At 38.3% G+C, this 22,530-nt stretch overlaps 1 protein-coding gene across 1 annotated transcript; it reads left to right on the top strand.

Annotated features, from left to right (window-relative positions):
- Positions 1 to 383: 383 nt before the first annotated feature.
- On the top strand, positions 384 to 22,513 carry LOC140693651 (uncharacterized). The gene is made up of 15 exons (XM_072957369.1): positions 384 to 596; positions 1,603 to 2,092; positions 3,572 to 3,657; positions 3,939 to 4,058; positions 4,164 to 4,245; positions 4,901 to 4,939; positions 5,540 to 5,605; positions 6,400 to 6,463; positions 7,827 to 7,894; positions 9,853 to 9,984; positions 11,266 to 11,373; positions 13,222 to 13,332; positions 13,714 to 13,776; positions 16,002 to 16,086; positions 22,235 to 22,513. The coding sequence occupies exons 1-3, from the start codon at positions 384 to 386 to the stop codon at positions 3,625 to 3,627; spliced, it is 759 nt and encodes a 252-aa protein (XP_072813470.1). The 3' UTR covers positions 3,628 to 3,657; positions 3,939 to 4,058; positions 4,164 to 4,245; positions 4,901 to 4,939; positions 5,540 to 5,605; positions 6,400 to 6,463; positions 7,827 to 7,894; positions 9,853 to 9,984; positions 11,266 to 11,373; positions 13,222 to 13,332; positions 13,714 to 13,776; positions 16,002 to 16,086; positions 22,235 to 22,513.
- The last annotated feature ends 17 nt before the right edge of the window (positions 22,514 to 22,530 follow it).

Genomic DNA, 22,530 nt, shown 5'->3' with positions numbered 1-22,530 from the left:
GCGGGGTGGGCAAGCGCCCCGCGGGGGTCTCGGGCTCCCAGCCCACTGCCCGGCCTCCCTGCCACATGCTATGCGTCATCTGGGGATGCCCCTCGCAGAGAGACCCTCAATCACAAGTCACCCGCCCTCCCCACCCTCCTCGCCATGTCTTGCAACCCCGCCCCCGAACCGCCCTCCCGATCTCCGTGCAGTAACCCCCGCCCCTCGCCGGGAAGAACGCAGTGACTCCAAGAGCCGTGGCGGCTCTTTGAGCCCAAGGGGAGAGCGATGCAGCCATTGGCGGAGGCCGCTGCCTCCAGCTGTCAATCCCGTGACCCGGCCCCGCCCCACCGGCGGAGCGTGGCAGGACGCAGGGCCGCGGGGACTGTCCAGACGGCTCGAAGATGGTCGCGCGCTTGGGGTCCGCACCGGCTGGCGGCCCCGAGCTCCGTTCACTGCCACCGCTGCTGACCGGAGCCGCTGGTCGGGCCGGCGACTCCGGGGGCTGTACACGCGGGGCGGGAGGCCGCCATGGCGACCCTGGAAAACCTGGTGAAAGCCTTCGAGTCCCACAAGTCTTTCCAGCAGCCGCTGCTGGCGACGCCTCAGCCCCCTCAGCCGGCACCGCAGCCTCAACCGCCACCGCCACCGCCGCCCGCCCAGCCCCCTCAGCCGGCACCGCAGCCGCCGCCGCTTCAGCCCCTTCGGCCGGTACCGCCGCCGATGCCGCCCCAGCCCCCTCAACCGCCACCGCCGCCCGCCCAGCCCCCTCAGCCGACACTGGCTCCGCCGCCGCTTCAGCCCCCTCAGCCGGCACCGTAGCCGCCGCCTCGGCCCCCTCAGCCGGCACTGGAGCCGCCGCCGCTTCAGCCTCATCAGCCGGCACCGCCGCCGCCTCGGCCCCCTCAGCCGGAACAGCCGCCTCAGCCGCCATCGCCGCCCGCCCAGCCCCCTCAGCCGGCACCGCAGCCGCCGCCGCCTGGGCCCCCTCAGCCGGAACAGCCGCCTCAGCCGCCATCGCCGCCCGCCCAGCCCCCTCAGCCGGCACCGCAGCCGCCGCCGCCTCGGTCCCCTTAGCCCCCTCAGCCCCCTCAGCCGGTACCGCAGCCGCCCCCGCTTCAGCCGGTACCGCCGCCGATGCCGCCTCAGCCCCTTCACCCGGCACCGCAGCCGCCGCCTCGGGCCCCTCAGCCGGAACAGCCGCCTCAGCCGGCACCGCAGCCTCTACCGCCACCGCCGCCCGCCCAGCCCCCTCAGCCGGTACCGCAGCCGCCGCCGCTTCAGCCGGTACCGCCGCCGATGCCTCCTCAGCCCCTTCAGCCGGCACCGCAGCCGCCGCCGCTTCAGTCCCTTCAGCCGGCACCGCAGCCTCTACCGCCACCGCCGCCCGCCCAGCCCCCTCAGCCGGCACCGCAGCCGCCGCCGCCTCGGCCCCCTCAGCCCCCTCAGCCCCCTCAGCCGGTACCGCAGCCGCCGCCGCTTCAGTCCCCTCAGCCGGCACCGCAGCCGCCGTCGCTTCGACCCCCTCAGCCGGAACAGCCGCCTCAGCCGGCACCGCAGCCGCCGCCGCTTCAGCCGGTACCGCCGCTGATGCCGCCTCAGCCCCTTCAGCCGGCACCGCAGCCGCCGCCGCTTCGGCCCCCTCAGCCGGCACCGCAGCCTCTACCGCCACCGCCGCCCGCCCAGCCCCCTCAGCCGGCACCCCAGCCGCCGCCGCCTCGGCCCCCTCAGCCGGAACCTCAGCCGCCGCTTCAGCCCCTTCGGCCGGTACCGCCGCCGATGCCGCCTCGGCCCCTTCAGCCGGCATTGCAGCCGCCGCCGCTTCAGCCCCCTCAGCCGGCACCTCAGCAGCCGCCGCTTCAGCCCCCTCAGCCGGCACCTCAGCAGCCGCCGCCTCGGCCCCCTCAGCCGGCACCACCGCCGCCTCAGCCCCCTCAGCCGGTACCGCCAGTGCTGCCGCCTCAGCCCCCTCAGCCGGCACCGCAGCCGCCAACCCCCCAGCCCCCTCAGCCGGCACCGCAGCCGCCGCCGCCTCGGCCCCCTCAGCCGCCACCGCCGCCTCAACCGCCACCGCCGCCCGCCCAGCTGTGGGTCAGGAGCCGCTGCACAGACGGTGAGTCCCTGCAGGCCCCTCCCCAACCCTGCGCGGGTCTCCGTCCCTCCCTCGGCCTCCCACGAAGGCCCCGATGCTGTCCGGGCCCCACGCCTCTGCTTTCCCGGCTGCGAAACTCGGGAAGGAACTGGGCTGTGTTGTGATCCGAGGCCGCGCGTCCCGTCTGGCTTCCTCTGAGCCACTCCCCACCCCTCTCCTCCTCCGGGCTGGGTGTAACATTTTGTCTTCCCTTTTCAACTGACGGCTTAAAACAGTGTTTCAGATAACTGTCAAAACACTGTACATGCAAAATACTAGGTTAACTTAAGGGAAGGAGTAGGAGAGAAGGGGGAAAGGAGCGAAGTTCACCGGTCACTTCTGTGGGGGTGGGTTAGGTGGTCACAGTGGTGGACGCGTAACTGCTACATGGCCCCGTGCGCTTACCATCATAGTCGTTACTGTTACTAACCCCGGACAGCCCTGGTATTAAGGAGGCAGGACCACAGAACATGTGCTCATTGAGCTTAAGTTTACACAAACAGTAAGATTTCCACGGAATCAAGACAGGCAGTAAACGCCAGCTGCAGAGGACAGCTTGTGCAGGGCTGGGAAACAGCATGGCATGATCAGAACTTTAGTTTGACTGGCTTGAAATGTAGAGGGAAAGGGAAACTTCACACTGATGAATCAGAGAGGAGATAGCTGTTTTTTATTAAACTAAAATGGTTGAATGAGCCTTGTTGGTTAATGATTTGCCTTAGCAATGTGAATTTGGATTCTGCAAGTATTTTATAAGTTCTGTAAGAAGCTTGTTTTAAAATTTCAGAACTCTTAAGGTATTAGAAGTTGTTTTATTTTATAAGAATTTTTTAAAAAGTGTTTATTTAACTCAATTAGAACAGAGTTCCTTTAACATAGGAGACTTTATTATCTCATGTATTAATACCCTCTAGAGGTACACAATGAAAAATGTGATTTATAAACAGATACATACAGACACAAGGAAAACAGAGCATGTAACTCCAGTAACAGTTTAAGAGAAAAGTCAGAAACAGAAATTTTCCCTGGTCAAACTATCAAAAAAAGCACCTGGGGCTTATATCCCTTAATTGATTTGAGCTCTAAATGGACAAATACACATTTTTTTTAAATTGCTAAGAACAAGATTGTTTTTCACGTTGAGTAATAACTTTGAAGTTTAAATAAATACCAACAATGGAGCTATGAGGGAGGCAAAATATAAAATACTGATTTTTTTTTTTATTTCACCGTAAGGTGCATTCTTAAATACATAGGAGAGAACTGTCATGATTTGCGCAACTCGCTTGCAAATAGTTCAACAGTATTAACAATGATTGAGTTTAGGTGGTGGGCATATGGGAATTTATCATCCTATTAAACAGTTTTCTGTACTTCTGAGACTTATAATAAAACATTGGAAGGAACCTGTTAGACATAATGCTCTATGTGAAGTAATTTGTTCCCTTTGTGAAATTCTAGGAAGGTTAAAATGCATGTTCATAACATCAAGAAAATCACAAGCATTTACGATGTAATCAGAACTACCTGAGGATCTGTGAAACTTGGTGAGTTGGTGAATTTTTTAAAATGTCGTAAAACATTTTGTTTTTACAAAGATTACAGGAGTAAGAGAAGATACATCTTTATCAACTCTTAATATTGTTTTCCTGGTTGATGTGATATAATTAAATGTGGGGAAAAAAAGGTAAATTCTAAAAGGAGACAGTACCTTGATGGTTTTCTATGGAGGAAACTCAAGCAGGAGGAAGTTTAATTTAAAAACATAAATTACTGCTCTTTATAATACATTCTAAGTTGTCATTCTTTTGAATGCCTTCCTTTCCAGACAGATGTGTTATTCTGGGTGATCATCAGGACCTCTGGGTATTTGGAGGTATTGACCTAACCAGTGGAACTGCTGATTTGTAAGAAGTTGTCCAGAATTTTGGAAAACTGATTAGTAGAGGTAAATAATGTTTCCTTGGCAAGTGATGACAGAAAGTGACTTCAGTGAATTTTCCTTTGTTTTTAGGCAGGTGTACCTAACCATCTATGTTAACAATGATTACAGGCTGGAGACCGAGAAGAACTGCCATTTTTGCCAGCTGGGATGCAGAAAAATTTGGACTTCTGGGTTTCACAAATGGACTGAGGTAACTAAGACAGTAAACATATCTTCTTGGTCAACATGTATCTCAGGGTAATCACAGATGTGTTCCATTACCTGATACTGTTTTAATTTGGATAAAAACAAGAAAATTTAAGAAATAGAGTTTGGTTTTGCTTTTACATCAGTTTGACAAAACAGAACAACCTCTTAATTACTAAGCACAAACCAATTTTTTCATTAATTTTAAAATATTTTAGTTTCTATTTATATTTGTTTTGTGATAAGTAAGTAAAATCTGTAAGCTCAGAAAATAGTCAAACCTAGGAAGCTGCTTCTGACAAGTGAATTAGCTTATTGAAAATCTGATTTAGATCCTTGGCATTAATTTTCAATTTTTTACAGTTTCCTTGGATTTCTTCTATCCAGGAAAACAACATGCTCTTTTAAGATGACTATACTCTGATTATAGTCTCTCCTTTATGGATTCCACACTAAATTGTAACCATAGGTATATTTTACCATTTACAAAAGTGCCTGGTTGGGAAGTATAGTACAATGATTTTGTAAATTGAATTACTCTAAAATTTCAAGGATTTATTTTTAATTCAATTATGATTAATTTTCATTTGTCACTGGCTCTTAATGCTTTATTTTAAAGTGTCTCTCATAGACCCCCTTCTTTCATCTTCTTCCCTTAGGCTCTCTGTCCGGTAACTCTAAGTTCTTACATGTTCAAGGTAGGCTTGTGTATTTTTTTAAAGGCAGGTGCACCAAAAAGCACTTTCCTGTGACTATCCTCTGTTTTGTTCATCATTTATGAGTCCAAATTTTATAGAATTGATTTAAAGAATGTCATATGTTTCTTATTATTGTGTCTGGTTTTTAAAATGCTTTCTTTCTGACTCATTTCTGCATACTTTAAAAGAATAATATGAATCAAATAAGTATGGGAATAAAATCACAGTTACTTGTATAACATTTGATTCCATTTATATGGCAAAGTCTTATTATTATGTTGGTGTTATGAACATGCATTTCATAATACACTTATTTAGATGAATCAGATCTTATTCATTAAGGTCATCTACTTTTAGAAATGTGTAATTTCTTGTGAATACATGTATATAGAAATACATGTGTCTTTCTATAATTTAAGCAGCTTAAAATACAGATAAAATAAATCCAAGATACAAGATAATATGCCTTGCATTAATTTAAATTCATGTGAGTTAAAAGACAATTTGAATATTGTTTCCCATTTTCTACTATCTTGATCATATTCAGCAGCACCTTTACCTTTACATATAGTTAAGGAATCTTTTTTATTTCTACTGTAGCTCTGTCATAATTGAAACTCTGCAGCAGAATCAGCTGTCATCTATCCCATGTGGCCAAGTGCAGAGGTGAGAATTCTCATTTGTGGGATGACCACTCACAGCTTTAAATGTTTTTACTGTAACTGCTTTTATAAGGTAGCAAGCTAGAGAGAGAGAGAGAAACAGAGAGAAGAAAAGAGTTCTCTCTGCATATTCCCATGTGTGTGATGGCATTAGTCTTCTTCTGCTGTATTTCTCTAGAATGTGTGTGCGTGTGTGCATGTATGTGTGAGAAATGTCTTGTCTTTGTCCTAATAGCCACTCTTCTCTCCCTCTAGTTTTTTCTCTATCCTCCCCTCCTATATTTTTCTTTTTCATTAATATCTTCTCTTTCAAAAAATTCTTGATAAATCTAATTTCCAACTTCCTCACTTAATATGGTAAATTTACTTGGATCCCCAACATCAAGGGATCTCATACTTTAATGTCTGTAAGGATTGCCAGGGACAACTTTTAAAAATACAGATTTCCAGGCCTTACTTTGAGCAGTCCTCTTCCAGTAGATCCAGGGTGATGCTGAGCATCTCGAGCCTTCCCCCTTCATATTATGGTGCAGGGGATCAGGGGCAGTTTTCCTCTGGGTCTCCCTGCTGCTGCTATGAACAGTGGCTACAGCATCACTACTATTTTTCTTTCTTGTTTTAATTGCATTAATATTATCAACCAGTTAATAGTATTTTCTTAAAATTATGGTCAAAAGCATAGGTGTTTGATTTATAATGGCACCTGCAAACCACTCTTTTACTGAATTAATTTGTTTTGCTTGTATTTCCACTATTGTAAATGCTGTGAGTTAAGTGACTGCTTTGCTTCAACTACAGGAGAATGTGAAAACACTCCAGGAGAGAGAGGTTGCATATATCAATGCAGACTCATACACAGAAGGTAAATTTTATTTCAGATTGTCATTAAATAGTATACCAGTATTTAAGTCTATCAACTCCAACTCATAAACTAGGATTAGCCTCTTTCTATGAGATGCCTCAATAATACCTCCATTTCTCCATTTTACCAGAGAGAACATTATTATGATTCAAATGAATCAATATGATTCATAACTAAGCTATTGATCCTAATTTCTTTAGTATATTTACCATTTGCCTATCTTGGATTACTACTTAAAACTTTAGTACTTTTGACATTCTTCCTGTGGAGCTATTTTTAAAAGTTGGGCTAAAATATTTCATACAGAAATAGTTCCTGTATGTATTGGAACAACTCTGGAATAAGCACCCACTACAGACTTCCTTTTGACCCTGATATGTGGCATGTGCATCTGTAGGCTTTCATCGTATTATGGTTATTTCTAGGTAAGTGTCAGAGGACACATGTTAGTTACTGACATGCTCTAGCCTAAAGTCTTGATATTGAATTGAATGAATGAATAAAAACATGAACATTATGGCCTTACCACTTCCTTTGCCAAAGACCCCTAGGTACTGCTGCCGTAATGAGCAATGACCCTTACTGTTACAGCAGGAGCTGCCGCCTTAGCAGCAGAGTCCACCTCTGCAGTCTCCTATCCTGAGTGTGTGCTGCAGCCTCTCTGGCTCCTGAAGGGTTATTTCCACCTTGTGTTTTAGTTTTAGCCAGACTGCCTGTCTGTCTATTTATCTCCCTACCTGTCTATCTATTCTAAAATTTTATTTATTTCTTTTTACTGAAGTACATCTGATTTGTAATATTAGTTTCAGGTGTACAGCAAAGTTACTCAGTTATATACATATACATATACATATACATATACATATACATATACATATACATATACATATACATTGTTTTTAGATTCTTTTCCATTATAGGTTATTATAAGATACTGAATATAATTCCCTGTGCTATACAGTAGGTGCTTGTTGGTTATCTGTTTCATATATAATAGTGTATATCTGTTAATCCTGAACTCCTAACATATCTCTTCCCTTCCCCCTTTCCCCTTGGGTAACCATAGTTTCTTTTCTATGTCATGAGTCTATTTCTGGTTTGTAAACAAGTTCATTTGTATCTTTTTTTGTTTGTTTACATTCCACATATAAGTGATAGAATTTGATATTTGCCTTTCTCTGTCTGACATACTTCACTGAATATGATAATCTGTAGGGTCCACCCTATTTTTAATTCTCCAGGAATGATGCCTTCAATTTGAAATCTGTTATATATTGTTTATAATTAGAAAATAAAGTTAGAATTAAATACAGGTTTGTAGTCCATTTGGAGGTATTAAAATACTCTCTTATTTATTTTGCAGGCAATTATACTCTCAGAGTTGACTGTACACCCCTTCTTTTCCAGTTGGTATATAAACTGACAAAAGAGGTATTTAAATAGATCTGTCGTAATGATTTCTGATGAGTAGATAAATCAATAACTTTTGTTTTCTAAATTACTAATATTTAAACTGGTGACAGACATAGCTGATTTGTATAAACAAGAAATCAGAACGAGCTTTAATACACTACTTATGTGACATAACTATGAGAACAGTAGTGCTAGTCTCTGTTCTAATAATAGTTCCTAATAATTGTATACATTTGTTAAAATGTGCAGGGTCTATTGTTTCATGGGGCAGAGTCTCTTTGATATAACAGAAAGATTACTGAGCTGGGTTGGGGAAGCCTTGGCTGTGAAGATTGCCTTGGCTATTCATTCATTCATTCATTCATTCATTCAGGAAGTATTTATTGTGTGGTTACTATGTATCAGGTCCTATGAAAGGAACTCTTGCAGCAACAGTGATAAAAGGACAAGGTTACTGAATCTAAATACTTTGTAATCTAGAGAGGCCACAGACCTGTAAATGAGGACTCATACTTCACTTGAATATTGGATACTATATACAGTGGAGGACAGTTGCAGAAGAGAGAAGTTAAAATCCTGGGGTAGCTGGTGAGTTTGGAAAGCATTAGAAGGTGTTTAGAGAAGGATTAGTGGTTAAGATGTAAAATGGAAGAATGTGAAAGTGGGGAGAATGTTTCTCCTCAGAGGACACAGGACCTAATAAAGATGTGGATGTGTGAAAGAACATTTCCTGACCTCTGGGTAATGCAATATAACCTCAATGTAAGGTGTTGGTGAAAAAGCTGGTAAGAAACGGGGCCTGACACATAGGCCTAAATGTTCATAAATCTGGTGATGGTGAAATTAAAGAATCTTTAACAAGGTTGTACATTATCATTTTTATTCGTTAGAAAAATTACTCTGTATCAGTGCAATGAATACGTTAAGCTGTAGTAAGTCTAAAAGCAAAATGGAAATAATTCCACATACTTATTTAGCACACGGGAATTTATAAATACTAGTTATTGATGTAAAAAGTACTCTAAAAGTGCTACTGCACTCTGAATCTCTAAAAATTATGTGATCTACTCATTGAGTATATGTGTGCTTCATTTAAATAACCCCCATTATAGAATTTAACTGTAGAAATGTTTCTTTCAAGTAGGTATCACTTAGATGACAATGGGAAGTAAATGTCACATCTCTGTGGTCCTGTTTCCAAATCGCCCTTCATCTTGCCCTGTCCTTTTCACTGTTAGTGTCTTTAACATCTCATCCTCCCAAGTGAGCATCCTCCCATGCCCATCACAACTCCCACCATACTGGGAAGCTTAGGTCCTTGATCCTTTTATTGAAATGTCCCATAAAAACATCTAAAAGCACGCTGAAAAGACAGCCCTTGTTGGGGAATCCTTCTCATGAGATACATTTACTCTCTGTCCTACAGAGGAGGCTCCTGCCTTTATAGGAGGTGTAGTAAGAATTTTAGGGCCAAGAAGGAGAAGCTTAAGTCTATCCCCTTTGTACATTTATTTAATAAGTATTAAATGTGTAAGTGGTTACCATAGTGACAGGATAAATCAAACATAGTTTCTGCTATTAGTGTGTTACCTGTGTAGCCAGGAAAGACTATGATCAAGAATTTTCAAATCCAAGATAGTGATTAAAATCACCAAAGCGAATACAAATAAAAGTGTGGGAAGCAAAAAATAAGTATCTTAGTTTATTATTTTACATGTTGGAATTAAACAGCCTGCTTAATGGGAAATTGCAAATTTTTTTCCCATTTGAAAGCCTCTTTTATGTTAATTTGAATTTAATTTTCATGCCACTTAAGATACAATATATTTGTCTTTCAGAGTTTTTGTTTTAGATAGATTTTAACAGTTTAACTGGGAAATTAAAATGTATATTTAGAAGTTACATTATCAGGGAACTAATTGATTGTCCAGAAGAGAAGAGTGAGATTTTATAATCTTGTTTGATTTGATTGTCAGTGGAAGAATCAGACATCATTCATCTGGAGAAATGCTATTGGTTGCTGAGGGCTCAATCCCAAACTGGATGATTTGATTTAGAGACATTTGGCCCATTGGCTTCACCACCAATTCGTCCATCTCTGAGTGAAGGTGGGAATCCTTCTATTTCCTACAAATGTTCTTTGCTAAACACGTGAGCCTTGTTCCAACTTTGGAGCCTTGTGTAAGTCGGTTTACCTTTCTGCACTTGAATATTCTCATATATAAGATCAGTTTGACCAAGACAATCATGAAAGTGTGCTTCAGTGCAGTGCCTCAGCATCTGGTGCAGGGTCAGGGTGGTGGACACTGAATAGGCAAAGCTCTAGCTTCCACACCTGACCCCACCTCTTCCTCAGCTGAGAGGTGTCTATTGTATTTCTTTTATATAGAAGAAGGTTCCACTGCTGTATCCTTCCCCCACCCTTAAAAAATTAAGAAACCACTAGACCATCTCTAAGGTCCCCACTTAGCTCTAATCACAAAAACTGTATTTGAAATCTGAAAGCTTGGGTTTTTCTTCTGATTCAGACCTTTTTAAAAAATTTCTTAGTTTTAGCAAGTCATTTAACTACTTCTTAGCTCCAATTTTCTGCTCTTTGAGGGCACAGAATTAGATTCTTGAAATAGACAGTCTGTATTCTTCAGGTTTCTAGTGTGTTTTAGAAATATTTATTTGTTAGGGGAGCTAGAACAGACAGGGTTTCCACTTCAGCAGTGCAGTTATGTTTTTACCTTTTTATAATTAGAGATTGAGAAATCATTTCATTTGAAAATAAAATGATTCCATTTATTTTTTATGAAAAGTTTAAAAACCACAGGATTAGATTATAAATTGCCCTTTATTTCTGAAATTTAATATATTTAGTTATACAGATTAAGTGGTACAATGAAGACTGCAGTACAGAATTTCTGTCTCTTATAGTGTGTTAGTTTTCTTTGCTTCATGAAGGAGCCGTATGAAGCTCATTAATAACAACACAGTATATCTTTGATAGAGTTCAACTTTTCTTCTTCCTTTTTCCTTTTTCTTCTTAGTCTTTCCAAATTAGGATAATTGTGGTCTCTGACTTTTTTCCAGTTAAATTTTTAAAATACATTTTTATTTTTTAAATTCTACAATCACTTTTGACTTTTGGAATTAATATAAGATAGAGATAGGTATGCAGACAAAACCAAACACTAAATGATAGTATTTTCTTCTAGTAAGTTAAATTTTGGTTATAATTATGCCAGGGGGAAAAAAATAAACTTCCTAAGACAGTGGAAACTACTGATAACTTTTAAAAACTAAATCAGTTTATGCGAGTCATGCCTCCTTTCATAAGCATGTCATTATTAACAGGAAGTTTGTTGGCTGTGATTTATTCTGTCTGTGTTCCTATTTTACAGGTTTATTTAATGCTTTTGGTGGAAATCATGACAGCCACATAGATTTTAAGGAGATATCCTGTGGGCTATCAGCTTGTTGCAGAGGACCTCTGGCTGAAAGACAGAAATGTAAGTGTGTTAAACATCACAAAATTTGGAAGCTATACAGAGAAATACATAGCATCCATTCATGTAAAAAATCATCTGATTAAGGCTTGAATTTTCATCCCTTTGGCAAATAGCAGTCTCTTGCTGAGGTTTTACTGAGATCAGTGTAAAGGTTCAATCATCTATTCTTTTTTACTGTGGAGTAATTTAAGATCTTTGTTATTAATAATGGTTGATTTTCCAGATAAATGTACAATTCATGATAAATGAACTACATCAATCATGATGTGTTTAAAAATGTTAAGCATATAGAAAATATTTTCTGGTAGTCTATATAGAAAATTTGTCTTGCTTATCTTGAATTCCAACTTATTTTCTATCACTGTGTATATTGATATTTTATTAGCAAAATTAAATTTATGATAAAACAATTTTATTAAATACTAAATTTATCTTTTAAACCTATCTAAAATATTATGGCATAATTTATAAGCATATTACATTCCTAAATCTTAACCATATTTGTTTAGGAAAATGCAGCAGTTTACATTTAATTGGAACATAATTCTTACATATTCACTAGGGTAATTATCTCTGCATCTTTCTAAAATACAGCTTTACAAATACTGCATATTTTGGGTATGATACTTAATAGTTCAATATTCTTTAGTAATGTTGTACTGTGATGCACTTAGTTAATTTAATAGCATAAATATTACATGGGTGTGTGAAGTAGGTAATTATTTAATCTTAAAAATTTAAATTTCTTTTATCTTCCCTGATAGTATACCATTACTCTAACCTGGCTTTGTGATAGATTATTTGTTCACATTAAACTTCTGGTATTAAAGAGGCTGAAGTCTTTGTTTCTCAATTGAGGTTAATTGTTGTCTTAAATTTTTTTTAAATTTATTTTTTTGCCAGTGGACTAGTGGAAGTTAACCAACTAGACTAACTAGCAATTTTGCTGATATTGATGTTAATTAGCAAAGTGCTGATATTTTGGATTTTTAGCTTGTTGTATATAAACTTCATTGAAGATTTGAAATTGTTAGGCAAAAATATTGGGTGCACATTAATTACATTGGAGAGGCAAAATCGTTATACAGTCATCTCTCATTATCTGCTGAGGATTGGTTCTGAGACCCCCTCAGATACCAAATCCATGGATGCTCATGTCCTTATGTAAAATGGCATAGTATTTACATATAATCTATGCACATCCTCTTGTATACTTTAAATCATCTCTAGGTTACTTGTAATACCTAATACAATGTAATTATTTGTAAGTACAATGTAAATGGTATGTGAATAGTTGTCAGTGCATAGCAAATTCAAGTTTTGCTTTTGAGAACTTTCTGGGAAAATTTATATATATATATATTTTGATCTATTGTTTATACCTGTGAATGCAGAACCAATGGATACGGGGAGCTGACTGTAGCAGCTTTTTGTTGATTCTTAATGTAGATGGAATATTTTCAGCATTGTAAGAATCAACTGAGAAGTGATCAGTTATAAATATTAGAAATTAATTTAAAAGCTTGAATTACCTTCTCAAAATCTGTGAGATATTCTATAGTAACTTGGCCCTTCTTTTTCAGTTTGCAAGAAATTTAACTTTAGGTTTAGGTGAAGGATAGAGTTCTCACAGCTGGCTAATGATATAAGGAGAGAGACTTGTGAAGTGTACAGGAATTCCTACAAGTTCAAAGGAATTTAATGACACAATCTCCTCCAAATAAGAACTTAATCCAGAATGTAGTTGTTTGAGGAACTAAGTAATTTCACTAGGGCAGCTTGTAATAAAATGTATTATACTTCAGAATATAAAAGTAATTTTCCTCCATAAGAGTTTCTTTTCTTTAGTTTGCTTCAAGGTATTTGATGTTGATGGTGATGGAGTTCTTTCTAGGGTTGAACTGAGAGACACGTGGTTGCACAGAGGTCTGGAAGGACAACTGCACCGATGATACCCTGGTAAAGTCTGATTGTATACATCTTCTTGCATGTAAACTTCCAACAGGAACATAGAGTGAAGAATTTTTTTTAAAAGAGGTTGAGAAAAAGATTTCTTACTACTTCTAGGTTCTATATTATGCTACTCAAAATATTCATAGCCAAAGATGCAAAATTGGGAAGAGAATTTGCCTAAGAAAATTTAATAAACTGAATGTATTATGTAAAAAAAAAATGAAACCACTGGAAAATTGTCATAAATTTTTAAGGCAAACAAGCAATCTATTTCTGGAATTAAAAAAAAAAAACTTGACCGAAAAAATATTTTATACTTCAGCTACTGGCTAATAAAAATGATACCTTCTCTTTCCTAACTACTGATTTGGGTTTCTGGTTTTAAAGGAATTACTTGTGGATCTATCCAACATTGTAGAAGACACATAGAATGCACATGACACCACAAAGGTGAGTCTAGCAGAGACTAATTTATTCTTTTCTAAAAATACATTATATTCTGAATTGGTATACATACCTTACATATACATACTTGAATCTCTTCTACATCATCCCTGCTAAATGCTTATTTGGACCTGTGGTTACAATAACTCTAAGTTGTCCCTAAGGAAAGCCCATTCGACCTTTAAACAACTCCATTAAGTGTTATGTACATAAAAACATTATATTTTATAAGCTAGGCATTTTGTAAAAATTAAGTAGAGACAACCCTTGCGATCTGTAGTTTATAATCTTTACTTCTCCCAGTTTAATACATTATGGTAAGACAAAACTTATATTGAGCAAAAGAAGCCACAGAATAAAAGAACACATTGTACAATTTAATTTATATGAAGTTCTAGAACAGAGACAGAACTAATGTTAATAAGTGTTACAATAGTGATTTTGGAGATGGGTGACTTAACTGAGAAGGACCATAGGATATCTGGGATGATGGAAATTATTTTTTATCTCAATCTGGGTGGTGTATATAGTTTTTAAAATTTTTTTTCAATAATATTGGTGAGGGTCTGTCCTAAGTTCTTTAATAGCAGCCAGAATAAGTGTATAATAGCAGAAACAAGCATGAACTTTACAAAGAATAAAGCTTTGAATTTTTTTAGTTTCACAACATTTATTAAAGATATTATAATAGGTTTGCCTTCATGTCTATGTATCCCTGTGAAACTGAAGATAATCCATATATGTGAGACACATATGAGTTAATTTGACCTTTTCTATTCAAATGTTGACATGTACCAAGTTGCAGATGGTAGGACGTAGACCATAGTGGCCTTACACAGGCTTAGAAAAATAAGTAACATTTTTTTCAATCACAAATCCAAAAGAAATCATCATCGTCTTATTAACTGACACTCAATAGAAATAAATAATAGAAATGAATTTTTCAGGGCTTGATCTTTGTTTGGCAATTCAGATAACCGTGTTCATTTACTTTTCTGCCCAAAACTAAGGTAGCCATTTCTATTTGGTATATATGAAAACAGAAACACAGGAAAGTTTCTACTAGGAAATACCTTATGTAGAGATACAATTTCCATCGCCTTTCTTCTGGGTGTTTGATAAGTATGAAGGTTATCATTGCTGTCTATTTTTATATAAGACCGAGTTTCTTCTTATGGCTGTACTTTTGAACATTAAAAAAAAGATCATTTAGCTACTCCATCTCCATGTAACCATAATAATGAAATGGTAAAAATTTAGAATAGAATTTGGACCTTTCAACCAAACCTATTACCCATATTCACTGGTGACTAGATGGTGACAATATTACCCATTATTTTGTACCATTACGTTGGTGTTAATATACTTCAATGGAAGTTGCATCATGAAAGCCAATAATTACCATCACAGTGCTTTAAAATCTTTCCTTATAATAAATGGTAATATATATTGAATGAATACATGAATATCATTAATAATAAATATTATTATATATCATTAAATAATAAATCATTAGATAATAAAAATATAATTAAGTAATAAAAGCTAAGAACATTATTATTCATCTAGGATTGTTAAGGTGATTGTTCAAAACATGAAGTAAGAAGCATTTGGTTATATTTTTGCCTGCCAAGAAATATTGTCTGCTGTATATAAATGTAATTTTTGGTACACTTTGACACCAAAAAAAAAAAATACTGCTTTACTCAACTTGTGAATGTAATGTTAAATTTTATTTTGAGGAAATGTTAATATAGATACTCATTTATTATATATATTTAGTTTTTTTAAATCTCTTAAGAAGGTTAATAATATTGCCAGATGTTTTAAAGATCTTAGAAAATTGTTAGGGTCAAAGGGCATAATCCAAAGAGTTTGGAAAAATGCTTTCAAAGTTAGTAAATAGTCCTTTTTCTCTACCCAGAACCTTTTGTGGGTTCTGTTAGTAAACTTCACCTTGAGCCAGAAGATACTGTGAGTTATTTCCCAGGTCTTACTTGAGGAAGATTTTTGGTGATAAATTGCCCACGTTATGACTGACTACTTCAGAGTTTGGTTACTTTTGAACTTACTCTTGCTGGCCTACTTTCAGATGAATACATAGCATCTACATTAAATCATTAGTTTTCTTTCAGACAAATGACCATTGCAAGTTTAATAAAACAAATTTAATTCAAATAATATAAGAAAATGAAGATTTAAGATATTCTTAAATATTGTTTCTCTTTCAGAATGGCCATCTTAACTCTAGAAGAATATCAGATCTGGAGTGTGAAAAATGTTCTTGCCAATGAGTTTTTGAATCTACTTTTCCAGGTATGTTTAAGGTAAATGACAGAGACCGAGGGCAGTGGTACCAGTAGTTCTACATCTTTTCCATTATGTAGTAGTTAGACAACTAGACTACAAAACCATATATTGTCAAAAGAACTGTATTAACCTGTACACCACCTGCAGATGGTAAGTTAGAGCGTGCCTGCTTCTCAGAGTCACAATGTGCATGATAGGAAAGTAGAGTATAGCTGATAATGTCTATCTTAATTACTCTTGATAGAGCAGAATGTAGACACATAAAAAAGAATTTAAAATGAAAAAGCCATTATAATTTGCTATTTTTCTTTACTTTTTTTTTAAGACCCTCCCTAACAAGTAAGGCAGTGTGGACAGAGACATAGATCATAAGTTGGCAGCTGTAAATTTTTTACAAAGTATACCATCTTTCCAGTTAGGAGGTTATTTTAGATGCAGAGCTGTTTCTTAATTTTCTTTCTTTCTTTCTTTTTTTCTTTTTTGTAATTTAATTCTTTAGAAGGTCCAATAAAGATTGAAGGAGAAAGGAGGAAAGAAAAGCTGTCAGGGGTGAACATGAAATCATAAAACTTGCCAGATTTTAAGTATTTTTCCAGTTAAAGTAGTTCTCTTTGCTCCAGTTTAAAGAAACAACTTATAGTTTCCCATTTTTCATAATTCTTCAAAAATATATGTTGATTTAATAGTATTTTACAGGGGGGAGGGGTGTGAGTAGGGACGGACTGGAAGTTCAAGATTTGTAAATACTGACAGGTTTATATAGAATAGATAAACAAGCTTATACTGCATAGCACAGGGAAATATATTCAAGAATTTGTAGTAGCTCATGGTGAAAAAATATGAAAACAAATATACGTATATTCATAAAGGACTGAAAAATTGTGCTGTACACCAGAAATTGACACAACATTGTAAATGGACTATAACTCAGTTAAAAAATAAAAGATAAAACTGTTAGAACACTATAAAAAAAGTAGTATTTTACATTTTTCTTATTTTATTCTCCTTTTCTTATAAAAGCACCCCTATGAAGATCAATAAGGCTTGATATCTTCATATCTATCATGATCCTCCATTGTGAATACAGAGTAACCTGCCTGTGGCACAGCTATGTTAGAATAAATGAAAATTGAACTCTTCCTGACAGCTAATAACTAATGTATATTTAAAGCATATGAAATCTGATAAGCCTGTGATGCCCATTTAAATCAATCAGTTGCTCCACTGTCAGTTATCTGCCAGGATCTAAGTTGATGTCTTTATAAAATATAAATACATGTAAAAATAATATAAACCTACTATAAACAGAAATGACTTGCTTAGTAATATGAAAATTGAGCAGCTATTTTTATCTCATTTAAAATGATGCCCTCAATTACTTTGTTATCATTAATTATATAGATATTTTGACCACTTAAGTTTGTGTCTGAGTCATCTGGCAGCTCTTACATAGCAAAGCATTTTGAACTTTTATATTGCCTTTCCTATTTTCTCATGCTTATCAGGGACTTGCATAGGCACTATTTTTTCTATGACTCTATAAACAGATTTATGCCTGAAATTTTCTTTTGTGTCTCAGGGTTTCTAGCATTATATTACTGACAGATTTCTTGTTGGTTACCAATCTAATTTTTTTCTTGGTATATATAGTCCTTTCAGTCCTTTCAAATATATATATATATATGTAGTCAGTTTACAATGTTGTGTCAATTTCTGGTGTGCAGCACAATGCTTCAGTCATACATGAACATACATATATTCATTTTCATACTCTTTTTCACCATAAGTTACTACAAAACAGTATTGGATATAGTTCCCTGTGCTATACAGTATGAACTTGTTTATGACTTGGGAGTTTGAGATTTGCAGGTACTAAATATTAACATTACATTTTATAATGCTCACTTTATCCCATATTCAGACATGCTTTTAAAACTTTATGTTCACTTAATATATAAGTAAGGAGACTTACTCTAAATTGTTTTATTTTCTGTCTGTTTCTAAAATAGAATTAGCTAATAAATTCAGTGATAAAAGCTTGAATTATACTTTTATTTTATTTGCCAAGATCCCACTCCTGGCTGACCATTTTGGGTATTTAAGTATAAAGTAAGTAAATGTCAGTAGAATTAGGAAACCATTCCTGTGGTAATATTATTTTCAGTCCTTTCAAATAAACTCAGTGCCCAATATTTTGCAGAGGAAGCATTCTAAACATGATCAGGATCTTCTATCTTGTACGTTTGTCAGAAAGCGTGAAATGTTAAACAGTTTGATAAACAGAATAGTGCACCACACTGACCCCTACCTATATCCATGTTCTAATCCTGAAATCTGTGAATATGTTATTTTACATGGCAAAGGGGATTTTGCAGATGTATCAGGTTAAGGACTCTGAGACAGGGAGATTAGCCTGGATTATCTACATGGGCCTAGTCTAACAACAGGAGTCCTTAAAAATTGAAAATCTTTCCCAGATGTGGTCAGAAAGATATGACTTTGGAAGAAGGATTAGAAAGCTGTAAAGCTGTTAGCTTTGAAGATAGAGGAAGGGCCATGGGTAAAGAAATGTGGGTGAACACAAGAAGCCGGAAAAGACAAGGAAATATATTCTTCCTTTGACTTACAGAAGGGCATACAGCCCTACTGACATCTTGATTTTTAGCCAAGTGATACCTGTTCCTCACTTGACCTACAGAACCATAAAATAATAAGTTTGTGTTGCTTTAAGCTGCAAAATTTGTGATAATTTGTTACAGCAGTGATAAAAATAAATATGGGGGAGGTAATCCAAATTTATGGATTGGAGGGCTCAACATTTTAAAGATGTCAGTTCCCCTTCAACTGATTCAAAGATTTATATGTGCACATCAAAATCCCCAAAACTTAATTGTTGTTACTGTTTATTTGTAGAAATTGACAAGCTGATTCTAAATACATAGAGAAGCTTGAAGAGCCAACAATAGCCAAGATGATATTAAAGAACAATGTTAAAGAACTTATTATAAAACAATATTAAGTCTATGTGATAACTACCTAAAGTTAGACATATAGACCAATGGAACAGTATTGAATTAAACCCTGTACCATACATGAACAGTAATTTTAGATAGATTATAAATCTAATAAATTTGAAACAAAAAGCAAAGCATCTGGGGGAGGGTAAAGCTCAGGTGGAATGTGTGCTTAGCATGCATAAGGTCTTGGGTTCAACTCCCAGTACCTCCATTAAAATAAATAACCTAATCCCCCACCAAAATAAAGCATCTAGGAAATAGTGTAGGAGATATTTTAATGACTTTGAAGTGGCAAAGAGTTCTTAAACAGGACACAGCACTAAATATAAAAGAAGAGTTTTAAGTTAGACTTCAGTAAAATTAAGAATTATTTTTATCAAGAGATACCATTAAGAAAGTGAAAAGCCACACGTTGGGAAAATATATTTGCTATACCTATATCCAACAAAAGACTTGTATCTAGGGCATATAGAGAACAAAAACCAGTGGAGAAAAAGGCAAAACCTCAATATTAAAATGTGCAAAAAAATTGAACAAGTGCTTCACACACAAAAAGAAAAATCCAAATAAGCTATGAAAAGTGGCTGACCTCTTTAGTAATAATAAAAATACGGACTAAAACCACACTTGGAACACCATTAGACATCCACTAGAATAGTTAGTTGTTAAGTGATATGAAGCATTGGTGAGGGTAACATGCAATGGGGACTCTTACACATGGCCAGTGGGAATATAAATTCTTTCAAATACTTTGAAAGTAGGCTTTTTGAATGAAAGTTATATATGTATATGTGTGTGTGTGTATGTATGTACACACACACACACATACATACATACACACACACACACACTCCCTGTGTACCCTTCAGAAGCTTCTACATCTGAGCACAAAAGGACATCCAGAAAATTCTCATAATCACTATTTGTTATAGCCCCAAATAGAAAATGACCCAAACACCTGTCAACAATAAATACATAACCATAAGTGGTGGCACATGAATACAAATTGTATACTTTAAAGCAATAAAAATAAATATACCAGTTTACAGAAAACACTAGTGGATGAATCTTACGTAATGTTGAGTGGAATGTACGGGACTAAAACTTTCAAAAGCAAAAAAAAAATCCATGGTGGCTGAATTTAGGATGGTGAATCCATCAAAGGGGTGCCATAGTATCTGGGAAGAAACCCAAAGTGGAACAGAAATGTTCTGTTTCTTGACTGGATGAAGGTTACATAGATGTGTTTATTTTGTGAAAAATCACTGAGCTGTATACTTAAGATATGTGCACATTTAAGCATGTATATTATATTTGCATTTTTTAAAAAAATGTTTGCTGCAAAAAAAGATATCCAAAACCTAAGTATTTATCAGTAGGAGAATGGATAAAACAAATGATATTATATTCAAACAATGGAATACAATTCAACAATAAAAAAGAATCAACTACTGATACAAGGATGAACCTCAAAAGCCTAATTTATACATTTCATTGTCAGGTAAATTTTAACTCAGAAGGTAAACAAAACTATAAACAGGCATGTGCCCTGGGGGGAGGGGTGCTGAAGCCTTTGTCTCCTCAGACCTGTGCCATTACTGGCACATCTCGCAAGAAGAGAGGCAGGGCTCAGCCACAGCTACCATCTCCTCCTGTGCATAGTGCCCGGGTGGGGGCAGGGCTGAGACCTGAATCTGCACATGGGGGCTCCACAACCTTTTAGGCAGGACTGAGACTTGTTTATAGCCTGAGGCAGAGAGGATTTTTCTACCCTGACACCTCAGAGAACTTGTGCTGCCAAGGGAAACAAGGAGCTCAGATTTGGCACAGAGCATAGGCGGGGCTGTTCTGTGGTCTTCCCTGAGCCCACCTACAGACCGCTTACCCGAGGCAGAGCAGGCTGCTGCACAGAGCAGCAGAGTGACCAGCACCAGGAGAGGGCAGGTGGGCAGCCACCCACCTTCCTGGCAGGAACACAGCACCTGACCACGGTGCTGGGGTGGGGTGTGATCTGCCCACCTGCTTTCCCCCAAGCACAGCATCTGACTGTGGCATCAGGAGGGGGAGTGACCTGCCCACCCACTGGATAAGAGCTCAGTTCCTGACCTAGTGTTAGGAGGGGGCACAATCTGCTGGCCAACAGCCACTGAGAGCAGCACAGATGAGGGTGCCAACAGAAGGCCTATGAAACAGCAAGCTGAGTTCGTGAAGCAGGGCAAAGACACAAAGACCTCTCGATAAAATCATTAAGGGCACACCATCTCCAGGATAAGGAGGTAACTGCTACTCCTTAAGCCACAGTGCCAGAGAGATATGAGCAATGTGAAGAAGAAGAGAAACCACTCCCAATGAAAAATTCAAGAGAAATCCCCTGAAAGCATGATCAAGGAAATAGACATTGATGGTCTATTAGATCAAGATTTTAAAAAGAGTGATCAAAGTACTGAAGGAACTAAAAGAAATAGTGTTTAGGTATATAAAATGTATCAAAAATGAAATAGAAACTATAAAGAAGAACTAGGTAGAATTAGTAAACTCATTGGCTGAGATGAGAGCTGACCTAAAGGCTGTGCAAAGCAGACAAGAAAATACAGAAGAATAAATAAGTGACCTAGAAGACAGGACAACAGAAAGCACCCAATCAGAACAGCTGAGAGAAAAACAAATGAAAAACAAAACAATATATGGGACCTATGGGGTAATATAAACTGTGCCAATGTATGCATAATAGGAGTTCCAGAAGGGGAAAAAGAACAAAGTGGGTTGAAAAGGTATGGGAAGGACTCATGACTGAAAACTTCCCAAACCTAAAGAAGGAATCATATCCAAGCACAGGAGGCTCAGAGGGTCCCAAGCAGGAAGAACCGAAACAGACCCACACCAAGGCATATCCTAATCAAGATAGCCAGATTCAAGGATAAAGAAATGATCCTAAAGGTAGCAAGAGAAAAACAAAGAGTGAGTTACAAGGGAACCCCCATAAGGTTTTCAGCTGATTTTTCTACACTATTTACAACAGCTAAGACATGGAAACAGCCTAAAATGTCCATCAACAGATGACTGGATAAAGATGTGGGATATTTATATGATGGGATACTATTCAGCCACAAAAACTGACTACATAATGCCATTTGCAGAGATATGGATGCTCCTGAAGAATGTTATTCTAGGTGGAGCAGAACAGAAAGAGAAAGAGGAATACCATGTGAGATCACTCATGTGTGGAATCTTAAATATATGCAAGATCTTGTGGTAACTCACAGCAAAAAAAAAAAAGTGACAATGAATATATGTACGTTCATGTATAACTGAAAAATTGTGCTCTACACTGGAATTTGTCATAACATTGTAAAATGACTATTACTCAATAAAAAATGTTTAAAAATAAGTAAAATAAAATATAACCTTTAAAATACTGTATAATGAGAGGTGT

Source organism: Vicugna pacos, unplaced genomic scaffold, assembly GCF_048564905.1.
Source record: "Vicugna pacos unplaced genomic scaffold, VicPac4 scaffold_20, whole genome shotgun sequence".
Taxonomy (NCBI): domain Eukaryota; kingdom Metazoa; phylum Chordata; class Mammalia; order Artiodactyla; family Camelidae; genus Vicugna; species Vicugna pacos.
The sequence above is the reverse complement of the archived record's forward strand: the minus strand, read 5'-3'. Positions and strand labels throughout refer to the sequence as shown.

Coding starts and splice junctions, on each gene's coding strand:
- LOC140693651 (XM_072957369.1), top strand. CDS start 384: ATGGTCGCGCGCTTGGGGTCCGCACCGGCTGGCGGCCCCGAGCTCCGT. Junction 597..1,602: donor GCGACGCCTCAGCCCCCTCA/GCCGGCACCGCA, acceptor CCGGCACCGCAG/CCGCCGCCGCTTCGGCCCCC. Junction 2,093..3,571: donor CAGGAGCCGCTGCACAGACG/GTGAGTCCCTGC, acceptor GTGAAATTCTAG/GAAGGTTAAAATGCATGTTC.